Raw genomic sequence first — 13,029 nt, 5'->3', positions numbered from 1 at the left:
CTTTTTTTGCAGATGCAGATGTTCTGTCTAATCTGACTGAGGTTGAGCTGATTTACCACAGAAAATCAGAGATGTGCCGTTTGTCTCCACATCATACTGTCGCAGCATTTCTGTTACTGAGTTGCCCAAAACACAGAGATTAATACCCACCAAAAGTCAAGTTTTAATACTGAACCTAAAAGTCTTGTGCTAAGATACCATTGAATAAACGGTTGTCTAATTAATGTTTATCTACATTTGTATGAGCAATTATGAAAAAGTCTGGTTTGATATAATCCTGCTGCAAATGCAGAAGGAACATTTGGATTCCAGACTCATGAAGGTTCACAATCAAATGAGAGCAGCAAGAATCTTGAAGCAGAAGAGCTGTTTCTTTTTTTGTACTTTTTTTTTTATAAAACACTCTCCAGAATTAATGGGTACAGATGATACAGTTTTGTTTCTAAAGGATTCTCTGACAACCTAAGTTAATTAAAGAACAAAAATTGCTACATCAATTTTTTACTATGATACAGTACACAAGAAATTATGCAGTTCCCTTTAGAATGAGAATCTAATTGGAGCGAGACAAAGGCAGAATGGAGAGGCACACCAGACTAAAGGAGACACAAAGAAACAAAGGTCCAAAGATGACTGGTGAGAAAATCTTTTATCATTAAAGATTCTCCAAGCTAATAAGACAACTGCTAATGTGAAATTATTTGGATACACTTAGTGACAGGTCATAAAAACAGACATCTAGAGGGGGAACCTGGCCCATCATGGGGTTTTTATTCTCTTCATTTGTTTTTTGATGAGAGCAGCACTTTCCAGCTTTCTGAGAAATATTTGCATCCCAGTAAATGGAGACAAAGAACAGAGAGCAGCAGAAACTATGGACCAAGAAACAGCCAACTGAACGATAGAAAGAAAGAAAGAACTGCATTTGTAAAAATAAACAGCTTCCACAATCTGGTCAAAATTAGCTATGTTTCAAAATCTAAAACTTTTGTCAGTGTTAAATTAAGTCTAAAAATTTGCAGATTCTTCAAAATACAATTTGTGCATATTATTGTTATTTTCCTCATAAAAATTTCAAAAATGTAACAACCAAAACACTGATGTGTAAAATGATAGAGGATGACATTTATCACAAGTCCAAACTAAGGCTTTTAACAAGCTTTAGTAAATGTAGTAAATGTAAGTACATTCATAAATGTTTTTTCCAGAAGTCAAGAAGGAAGAAAAACCGTGCAAAATTCAACATTTTTAGTAACTCAATAGGTTTATTTTTCTTACTTATCAAATGCCAGGCTTATCTAAACTTCCATACTGTGACCCCCTGCATCCTAAAAATATGCAATTAAAGTATAAGCAGATCAAATTCTATGTGATATGGGCTTTTAATAATTCATGACTGTACTACAGTTCAGCTGGTAGCACTGTTGCCTTGCAGCAAGAAGGTACTGGGTTTGATTCCTGGCCCAGGGTCTTTCTGCATGGAATTTGCATGTTCTCCCTGTGCATGCACGGGTTCTCTTTGGGTACTCAGGCTTCCTCCCACAGTCCAAAAACATGACTGTCAGGTAAATTTGTTTCTCTAGGTGTGAGTCTGTGTGTGTGCATGGTTGTCTCTTTTTGTATTGCACGGCGACAGACTGTGACCCTGACCATTCCTCTCACCTGAAATAAGACTATGGACAAGAGTGCACAGAAAATGGATGGATGGATGGATGGAGTGCAGAGTTTACTCTAAAGTCAGTCTTGCCTCACATCTTGAGACATGATACTTCTGAGCTCCCTGATTTAATATGAGGGATGAAAACTACCACATTTTGATACGGTAATTAAGAAGTTTACAGTTAGAAATAATGTGTAAGGGTCAATGCAACTGGAATGAGAGGGGAAGGGTGGACTGAATGGACACAAGGTGAAAGAGGATATGACTCACAATGCAGCGATTCCTTTTAAGTTTTATTTTTTGCTTGCTAGTTTGAAGGAAACAAAAACTGTGCGTATTTCTCTAAGTGCAGATTTTTGGGGTTGAAAAAGTGGGGAAGCACTTACTCCACCTGCTGCACCATTGAGAAACGCACTTTTGCTTCAGGAAAATCTGTTTAGTTTTTAATTACCATGGAGACTGAGGATGCAAAAAGGTGTCGTTACCAGGGAGTCAGACAGATTAGTTACTGTTCCTCAGGCATCAAGAAAAATGGTGGATGCTGCTCGGCTATCAGGATTTGGTTGATCTGAAAGAAGTCACTACTTCATCAATATCCCCCAGATAAATGTTTTATTACATATTTTTTTATACATATAAAATGAGAAATTAATTTTCCACTTGTTCTACAAGAACATCTACTGAATAGAAACTGTAGTAGTGTTTGTTCTGTCTGCTAAATGTGGATGTACTGCAGTCAGACTGAATGATCATAAGTCCAACAGGAAGTGGAGGTAAACCAGAGCTGCTGTCTGTCTGGTTCCCATGCAGTTAAATCCAAACATCTTCATGTATTTTTGCTGTGGTCTGTCATGTCGCAGAACAGGAAGACAGCTTTCCCCCCTCAGATTCTTCACATTCTTCTTCAACAGCGAGTCCCATTTATAGCAAATGGTCAAGCTAATTCCCATACTACTGACTTCTACAAAAGGTCTGCTTCGCTGCAGAAGTCCCCTCTTGACCAGCGGCACAGACAACGTAGTCCAAATCATTTCACCTCAAATTTCTTTAGTACAATTATCGTTCAGTTTTTCTTTTTTTTTTTAAAGTTAAGCACAGACAAACAAACCGCGACACAGAAATTTTTGGGAGGATTAAAAATACAGTGATATGTGAGTATTGATGTCTCTTTGCCAAGAAATATAGACATTGGTGGGAATGGAAGAAATCAGAAAGCAGCATGGTCCAATCAGAAGTCCTGGAAAACATGCTGTGTTTCTTTCACGTTCCAGTTTGAGTTCATTTCACTCAAGTTTTTAATTTAACTAAATTAAATTAAAACAGACATTTAAAGAATTGCATTCATATTTCAGCAATCCAGACTTACTGTGATACAGATTGGGGAAAAAAAAACAAAAAAACATTTCTTTGACCTTAAATCCAAACATTTTCATGTAGACAAAGATGTTTGGGTGATGACGAGGTTCAACAGTGCTCCTCCACTTCCTTCCTATTCATTTTCCGTCCATGCAGATGTTTTGTATTCATATTATTTAGCCATGTTGTCAGCTTTTGTTAGAAGTTCAGCATGTTCATGAACTGTGTACAAAAACTGTAATAACAATGCTGTTATCTTAAGTGTAAATCAATTGAATTGTTTGTCACTGTCTGAAATCTTTGTGCTGCTCTCAGACTGATCTTACAGCATGATTCTGAATTATGATGAGCAGATTATAATCTCTAATTTAGAGGTTTTCTGTCTTTTCATATTGGTAGATCATATTTAGTGGAGTTCCAAAGGAGCAATTCATTCCAGTCGACCAGGTCAGGCAGAAACGTCCCTCTGGTGGCCATAAGCTGATGTGTTGTCAGGACCAACGTGAACTTAAACGTGTGAAGGCACAAAAATCAAGCCAGCAATTTAACCAGCATCCAGTGGAGTTTTTTTTTTTTTTTTTGCATGTGTGAGGTTGTTTATAGAACAAACAAAACAAGAAAACAATATTAATTTGTCATTTGTAAATGCAGCCCAGCTAATTATTAAAAAAATATATATAAATATATTCATTCCAGTAATTCCATCACTTGGTAATGCGATGGTCAGATGTGTTTCCAAGTCTTTTTTTGTTGTTGTTGATGATGAGAATTTTCTGATTATGGCTAATAAAACATGGAATATAAAACAAATAATATATCAAACCAAAACAAAAGAAAAAAAAACTATTTTATAGGGATATGTGAACTTACTGAAGAATATGATTCATGTCCGATTATAGATTATTTTCAAAAAGGCATTTTTAATCTGTCTCACCATATGATCATGTTCTTTTTAGGGAAGAAAACATTATAACTCATGCAGATGTAATAACTGCCTCAAATTCAGACGAAACAAAATGCATCATCATTAGTCCAAGTCAAGCAAAGAGTAAAAACACAAAGGAAGGTAGAACTGGAACGTGTTCTTGAGGATGAAACCCTTAAGCAGTTCTTGTTGCTCCATGGCTCCAGGTTTCAGCTGAACAGTTTTACATCTGCATCTGCCTAACAGAGCAAATAAAGCAACCACACAGTAACAACACGTTGCATCCAACCTTAACACAAAGATTGCTGCCGTTTTATCACTTATTCATCAGGCAGCGTCCCTGCAGACCATGAACTGGAAGTGTTCCAAAGTGGAGAAGCCATGTGTCTGCTGAGGAGCAGGGGCAGCGCTTCAGGAAGCCGTCTGCAGCAACCCAGCAATGCTGTGCTGCACCTCAACACAAGCCAGGCATGATTACCTTGGAAGCACAAAAATTGTGTCCCAGAAGTTTGAGAGCCACTGACTGCCTCATCAAGAAGCTGACTATCACACTGGAGCTGAGGCAGAATGTGGGATAAATCAATCCAGGCCTGCAATGTCAGACTAGTTCAGGCCTGCTGGCTCGGTAAAAATCAGGAAAAACTGATTTCTTCTGTTTTCACACAAAACAGAAGAATTGAACTGTAATGATGTAAAACAACACACACACTAAGCAGCTTTTAGATTTGTTTTTCCATCAGAAAAAATTAACACACAGCAAAAAAAAAAAGTTTATTTATAAAATCGTTTTGGTGCTAGGATGAGGTGATTTTTTTTGGCCACATCAATATTGGTTTGATCAACCAGATGTTCCCACTGGTGCAAACCATGAAAAGTCATAGGAAGATTATGGCACAGCATGTTTGTTAACGACTCATGACATTTACAAAATGTTTTATGTGTGATAAATAGTTGTTGTTAAGTAGTATTTAACAACAACTAGTTAAATAGTATTTTTGTTTTAGCCTAGGGGTTTTGTGCACATTTGAAATGGAAATACACTTAAAGTGAGCAGGAGAATATTCCAAAAACATCCTGAGCTAATTGAATTGTTTGAAACACAACAGGCACAGAAAGCTCAGGTGTTCCCATGAAGGAAACTGATAAAATACATTTTCATCTGAGTCCTGAGAGCAGAGCCAGTCTGGTTTGATGTCTCCCTTAGCAGGCCAAAGCAGTCTTGTGATGGTGACTGACCCAGAGGGATGTCTCTGAGATGAGACCTGAATATATTTCACACCATATGCACCAAGTTCCCACAGGATCCACAGGGAACTGAGAAAAATCAGCCGCACTGCAGTCCTTCATGACAACATCTGGCCAATGAGACCTTGAAAAATCATTTCAGGCAAACACATCGCAACAGCCCAGCCCTGAAACCGGGCCAGGGACGGCACTCATTCCCCAAACCCTCACGATTTCAACCTACCTCATCAAAGCTACTGTCTTCCTTCTTGAAAGCTGTAAGGAGAAACAGAGAAAACACAAATTAGATGATAACTGGACTGACAGGAGAATCATCTTAAAAACCACAAAAAAGTATAAACACAGGGATATCACATTCCCCTTTGTTGTTCCTGAAGAAAAAAAAAACTGACTGCTATATCACACGTGTGTTATATCTGAAAACTGTTATCTGCATTCAGGGTAAGAAATTACCCAAAAGCTGTGACATTACATAAGACAAAACATTTCCTGTTTTAGGTCAGTTAGAAATACTAACACTGCTTCTATTTCTGACTGTTGGAGTAATGATTTTTGTGTAATGAACTGGTTCATTTTTTATTTTAGAAGTTTATATACATTCCCTTGTGTTGTTTTGAGCGTGTTTTGAATAGATTTTGATAAATGGAGACAATACCTTTATGCCAAACATATTCCAACTCTTTCATCCCACCAGTTCAGGCTTGAATAAAGTCAAAGATCGCCGTCTCAGCTTGCTGTACTCTGACCAGACAAGCCCACCCCAACACTTCAACACAAGAGTTTTGTTTCGAGTTGCAAACAGTTGTAGCTGGACAGAAGAAAGGGAAAACGTCCAGTAAATTAACCTTGGGACAGGATTCTAACCTGGGATGTCTGTGTTGTTTGTTATCAATTTTATACTATTATCCATCCATTTTCTTCCGCCTATCTAGGGTTGGATGGTGGGGTTAGCAGGTTAAGAAGGGAGGCCCAGACTTCCCTCTCCCCAGCACTTTTGGGGGAATCCCAAGCCGTTCTTAGGCCAGCCGAGAAACATAGTCTGTCCAGCGTGTCGTGTTCTTCCCCAGGGCCTTCTCCCGATGGGATGTGCCCAGAACACCTCACCAGGGAGGCCTCCAGGAGGATTCCTGAACAGATGCCCGAGCCGGCTCAACTGGCTCCTCTCAATGTGAAGGAGCAGCGGCTTTACTCTGAGTCCCTCATGGATGACAGAGCTTCTCACCCTTTCTCTAAAGGAGAGCCCAGCCACCCTACAGAGAAAACCCATTTCGGCCACTTCTGTCTGCGATCTCGTTCTTTCGATCATGACCCAAAGCTCATGACCATAGATGAGGATGGGAACGTAGATTAACCAGCAAATTGAGAGCTTCTCTTTTTGACTAATTGTATTTTTTTTTCAATTAAAAAAAATATATATATATTTATATATATTTTTTTTTTTTTTGCATGGGTGGTTGTATTTATTTACAACCACCCATATGTTTGTGAATGCCAAAATGCTTTTTGACTTTGGATTGCAAACTAACCTTAAAATTGACATATTATGGCTCGTACAGCCAATGGCTTCATTAACGGATCCTGTTGGACTCCAGTGATCAATAAGCAGAGAATCACTGAGGTGGTTTTTCTTCAGATCCCTCGTTTGCCAGTTTAGCAGAAGCAAGAGAGTTAGAACATCCTTAATCAAATCTCAGCATTCTGGAGGCGGAACCTCGTTCTGATCCTGTGGTTACTGAGCGGCTGCTGGGGTTAATAGCCTTGCTCAAGGGCACAATGCCGACGGTAATGAGGGAAGAAAAACCTCTGTTAAACCTTCAATGCTCTGACTGATTACAGTGTATTGGTCTAATCTTCATCAAAGCTTTATTACTCATGTTTCCCAGGCAGATAGCTGAGTATCAGAATCCATTAAAAAATGGTGAGTAAATTAGGTGTTGCTCTGAAACACAATCTGATTCAGTCTACCTACTTGTATCAGGTAGGTCTGAATAGATGTATGGTTTTTTTTTTTTTTGTTTGTTTGCTTTTTTAATAAACAAAATCTTAATTTAAAATTAATCTTTCCAGAAGAAATATGAAAATGCTTTTCCTCAACACTGCAACTCAAACACCGGAACTCTATAAACAACACCTCTTCTGCCCAAAGCAGCAAAACCAGACACTCAGAGGACATTCAGCTGTCCGTGTGAGGGCTGAGGCAACTGACGCTTTCTGCTGGTTGAACAAGTACCATCTGAACCGGAGAGAATCAAAGAAACTGATTTCATTTATTAACTGAAGGTAAAGATGTAATTACACAGAAAAAAACTGCATCATCTGATATATTCGTAATGTTAATGTGTAATATTCAGTCTAATACTATAACAGATGGGCTGGATTGTTGCTGGCCCACAACCTCCTCCTGCCAGGATTCCAGCTGACAGCTCAGAAAGTGAGATAAAGTCATCTCCCTGTCAGGGCACCTCCGAACATCCATGATGACAACATTCTCCCCTTTGCCTTCATTTAGTGGATAAAGGGAGGCTGCTGCAGTTAAAACATTCACCTTGCATTCTGCTGTATGGAGCTTCAGTTCAGTGATCGGTACCGGCCAGTCCACTGGGACCAGTTTGCTCAGCCATGCAACAAAGACATAAACAAAACAGCTCCCATTCTTTGTTAAAGAATCTGTGGAGAGGAATAAGCGACCGATCGATGCTCAGAGGTGTTGATCTAGATGGGAGGAAAGATAGCCAATAAGAGCCGTGCATCAACACACAAGAAAAGTCAATGCCAATCTTTCTTTCTCTCACAACATTGACCCCGACTCGTCCTGTTTATTTCTGATCTTAGAGGCTGTATAAGTCCTCCAGGAAGACATAGTCTTATCCTTGTAAAGAAATACAGGATCCTTCAGGCTGCAGTGTTGATATTAAAGCAACCTTCACATTTGTCTCTGTCTCCCCAGTTTAAGGAAAATGACTGCCAGCAGAGAGGAGAGAGGGGTACAAGGGCCCAGTGTGTGATTGCTTAAGAAACTACACAACAGACCAAGAACAAACAAATTAAGAGCAAACCTTCATAAATATTGCACCAGCTCCTCTGCCAACTCAGCAAAATCAGGGAGAGGAGAAAAATTAAAACATTTGCTGCTTTTAATCTGCAACATAAAAACATTTGCTGTTCTTAATCTGCAACATGTTCTGATTTATCCACAGAAACACTAGCCTTGTTTCAGTCACCAGGAAAACATGCAACCACTCCTGATCCATGGTAGTGGAGTCTCTTTGTTTCGACCCCCGGTCTCCTTGTGCTTTATGGCCCAGCTTCTTCTTAGGGACCGTTTTCTCTCTCATGAAATAGTGACTGGTGAGATTTGTTGAAGATCTGTTCCCTGCAGGCACGACTTCTGCTATTTGCACATTTTAACCAATAAAACCCTGTGGGTTTAATGAAAGGTATGATTATTACATGGTTAAAGGTTATGTTCAAAAGTTACTTTTAATCTGACAAAAGAGCCTCATCATAATGCGTATTCTAATTTATTGAATATGGCTGTGTGCTTTTTAAAAAAATATCTTCCTTATTTTGTCATCGTTTCCTGAAAAAAAGTCTTCAGACATAAAAACAAAAAGACAAAAAATACTGAAGTAACTATGTTAGCCTTCTCTGGAGTAATGTAAAGAAGTTACAGAAAAATGCTAAAGACAAAGAAGAAGAGACTGATGCATAGACAAAAAATATGGCTGGAATATCAGACTTGGTTTTGTTCATAATCTTTGGTTATCTACATAAAATTCCATCAAGTTAAAACTGATCACAGAGAGATGGGTTGTGTTTATTTACTGCACAAAGCAGCCATAAACACCATGTTACAGAAAAACTGTAACATGGTGGACAGCAAAACTCCAAATGTTCACTGACATTAACATTTGGCCGGAATCGATATCTGATATTAATGTTGCTGTTATGACTGATAACCCATATTATGTATAGTGGTATCGTATAAATATTTCACTGCCCTTTAGAAACATTAAAACTTCTTCACTGCTTCTATGCGTCACTAAACGACCAACAATCCTTTTCTGCATCACTATCAATGTCACATAACCAACCAAGCAGCAACAAGATGGAAATAAATATCAGTTGTTAATATCAGTCCAGTTTTATTTATCAAGCCGATACCAATGTTAGTGCCAACATATTGTGTATTCCTACTTCTTACATTTCCACATTGCTGTTTCTTTGACAATGGTCAGTGCCAGCTGGTAATGATCACTTATGGGCATTTGCTAACTGGAAAATGATTGGGTTTTTGAATTTCCAACCAGCCGGTCATTCTGAGGTACCAAGCAAGCTGAAAATGATCCGATTTCAGCCACCAGAAGCTGCAGAAACCTTATTTCTTTTGTTTTTAGTGCATAAAATTGCTGAACAAAGCAAAGACCTTAAACAACTGCATTTAGTAAAAGCAATGGAACTCCTGAGAAGCAACTGGAAGTTGTAGAACACTAGATTGAACATATTTTTACTCTCTTGAAAAGATATAATTTTAATAATCTTGCAGTTTTCTGATCATGCAAGGTGTATTAAAGAAAAACAAAACACTGTTACATTAAATACACACAGCAGCTGTTTCTATTTGGATCTGTGAAAGAATATGTCTTTGAGGAGACGTGGATCTCCACTAATGTGTGAGAAAAATCATTGACCCATTTAAAAAACAGGAGGTGGCTTAAAGAAGGATTGGGAGGGATTTGCATATTTCACCAAAAATTAAATCATTGAAGGAATTTCACAGTGTCATCAGACAAACCCAACCTGGACCCTGGATGTCCACGTTCCCTCCATCTGTTCTGCAACAAGAACCGCCTCCAGTCAGTTCACAGACAAGATTTACGGTAGTTAGAATTTTTTTAGTCTTTCAGTTTCTTGCAATAGTTTAAAATAAGATATGGCTGTCAGTGAAAAAAACGGCACGGCAAAAACACAAACTACAGAAAAATCAGCATCTCTGATCCAACTACTGTACTTTTTAGGGCTGAGATGATTGATTGGGATGAATCAATTATTGAACTAATTTAGTACATTTGCTGAAAAAAACATACTCAGGGCAGTATTCAAGCCAAAACTGTATTGACATATACATTAAGATTTTTTAAAACACTTCATCTGTAAACCAAGACTCTTTAAATGGCAGTTTTTGCTTCTAAATTATGTAAAATTAAAAAAAAGAAAGAAAGTAAAAAAAAAGCCCCATTAAGCCCTTTCAGCTGTACAATAATGAATCTGTTAATCCAAAATCTTTTACTTAAAATGATAAATAATAACACATTGTTAAATTTTACCCAATAAAATGTTCATTTCATTATTTAAAAAAGATATGGAATTATTTTTTTTATTTTCATCTTTTAAATTAAGGTTTATCTATATAAGGGGTCCATTGTTAAACGGATTAATTGAATGATCATCAGAATAATCCATTGAATAATTGATCACTAAAATAATCATTAGTTTATTATATTATTACAATTGTGATGTTTTGACAAAACAACCACTAAATACCAACAAATCACAATCATATCATTTTGAAAAGCAACACATAAGGCAACCAGTTCATTAATAATATCAATAATAATTATTACAATAATAGAATATTCAGACTGAATTGTTTTAATAACAAATATTTAAACATAGTTTAAAAAAAAATGGCAGCTCAACCAATTTACCAAACAAATTGCAAATATCAGTTATTCAAAAACTTTCATCTCTAAGAGTGAACATGAGATTTTTATTCTCCAATAAAAAAAGAGAATAGCATGGGTTCAGGTCCACTCTTCTGCTGTAATGTGGCCAAAACAATTCTTAAAATTCTTGGAACTCTTGTTCTGAAACTGACATTCTTTCAGGTTTGTCAACAGAATCTAAATCCAACAACCTAAATGATTTTATTTGCGTTTCCAGTGACAGAAAGAAACATATTCCTGTAGAAATAAGTTTTTGAAAATTGTTTCTATTTTAATGTCTTTGGAAATACTGAACCTCTTCAATTATACTTTTATTACTACTGATCAATGAAGAGATATTAAGCATGAGTAACTGGGCTCAGACCCGCTGGTTTACAGCAGAATCAGACTGCTGTAAATCAGCATGATCACTTTCGGATCGGATGATCACTTTCTCACATGTATTGAGACAATGAGGCTTTTCTGTTCCCCAAAGCGACTCCCGGAAGTGGGTTAAACAGATTAGAGTGAAATGTAAAATCTGAATAATGTCATGGGAATCTTTAGAGCGTTTCTAGGACAAGAATCCATGTAAATTCTGTTAAAAGCTAAACTGAGAGCAGAGATCCCCTCTGCAGCTGCATCTGGAGGCATTTCACAACTAACTGGTTCTGGCCCAAAAGTGCTGATGGAAAAAACTGTGGAGGGGGGAAAAGTCCCGTTACTCACCGATACTTCTGAAACTCTCCGACAAAGTTCTCCTCAACTTTTTCATCTTGCCTATCTTCTCAGCGGGCTGGGAGGCCGGCATCAGGTCGCACATTTCTGGACGAAGGCAGCGGGGCGGCTGCGGTTTGGAGCGGGGAAACGATTGCTGATGTTCGGCTGTGCAAAAGCAGCTGCGGCGCGTTGCGGAGCTCTGCAAAACGGAGCCTTAGCGGCTCAGAACATCTCTCATCAACTAGTGAGGCTGGGCTATTCTTTTCTCAAATATACAGCTACATTTCTAAGAAGAAGAAAAAGAGACAAAGAAAAAAGTCTCCAGAGTCTGGAGGCTCCGAAGCGCTTGTTCTGGGCTGAGCTCTTGGAAAAGCCTCCGCTCCAGATTTCACTTCTTTCCTCTCTCTCTGGGTCCCAGTCGCTGCCAGCTTCGCCGCAATCTAGATGTCATATTTTTGGGGGGTTTGGAGGGTCGGGGGCTCTCTCTCTCTCTCTCTCTCTTCTCTCTCAGTCTCTCTCTCCTTCTCTTCTCTTTCTCTTTCCAGGACCCCGCCCTGGATGCGGGGATTGGAGGAGTCCCGCGAAGATGAGGACTTCGGTTCGTCCCCGGGACCGCCTGTCAGAGAGCGGCGCCGCCCCGCAATGTGTTGCAAGAGGAAGACTGGTCCAGGTTACTGCCCTTTACTGGACCGGGTCATTTTACACACTATCTAACGCATCCCAGCTTGTTTTGCTTCTTAATATCATTCTGCATTTTCTCCTCTGTCCACCGCTGCAGATCATGCCCACAACAACATCATGTTTCCCTGTCAGGACTTCCAGTGGAGTGAATGGATGAAAAAGAGCAGAGCGAGCGGTCCAGAGCCCGCTTCAATAATATAAAGCTGCAGCCCAGAGCAGGAGCTCCTGTCATGTCTTTGTGCGTGAGCTCCCATCTCCAATCTGATGATGTGTGTGTGTGTAGGTGCGTGTGCGCGTGTGTGTGCTGCAGTCACCACGGCAGTGGTGCAGCTCAGCTGGATGTGGATCCCAACATGTCTCAGTGGAAGCATTTGAGGAATGCAGGCGGGTTTTTAATGACTTCCACTGCAGCTCCGGGAGAATAGAGACAAATGCGTCGCTTTATTAGTTAGAATAGCTCCTTTATTAGTTGTGTGACTGTTAATGAGGCGACTACAGGATGTAAAGTAACAGCACATCTGCATTCTGAAACACAATGAAGACCCAACTCCATGCCTTTGTTGGTGTCTCTTTATCATATCTTAGCTTGTTGTGGTTTGTGGTTAGTTGAGTAAGTCTTAAGTAAATGTGTCAAGGAGGGTCAAGATCATTACCACAAGGTTCAGAGGTCTCATGGCTGTAAAACCAGTGTGAATGATGGGCTCTCCACCACCGTGCTTTACAGTTGGTGAGGTGAT

General features: G+C 39.0%; 1 protein-coding gene across 1 annotated transcript in view; it reads right to left on the bottom strand.

The window, feature by feature from the left end:
• The window catches only part of cdk14 (cyclin-dependent kinase 14), a 150,519-nt gene extending 138,401 nt beyond the window's left edge, over window positions 1-12,118 (bottom strand). Inside the window, exons 1-2 of the mRNA XM_055041929.1 lie at window positions 11,621-12,118; window positions 5,410-5,441 (exon numbers count right to left, since the gene is read on the bottom strand). Of these exons, the coding sequence (XP_054897904.1) occupies window positions 5,410-5,441; window positions 11,621-11,714 (126 nt within the window). The 5' untranslated portion in view covers window positions 11,715-12,118. The remainder of the gene's footprint in view (window positions 1-5,409; window positions 5,442-11,620) is intronic.
• Window positions 12,119-13,029: the final 911 nt, after the last annotated feature.

Source organism: Poeciliopsis prolifica, unplaced genomic scaffold (assembly GCF_027474105.1).
Source record: "Poeciliopsis prolifica strain line A6 unplaced genomic scaffold, Auburn_PproV2 SCAFFOLD017, whole genome shotgun sequence".
NCBI classification, from domain to species: Eukaryota; Metazoa; Chordata; class Actinopteri; order Cyprinodontiformes; family Poeciliidae; genus Poeciliopsis; species Poeciliopsis prolifica.
Note: the sequence above shows the minus strand (reverse complement) of the source record. Positions and strands in the feature narration are given on the sequence as shown.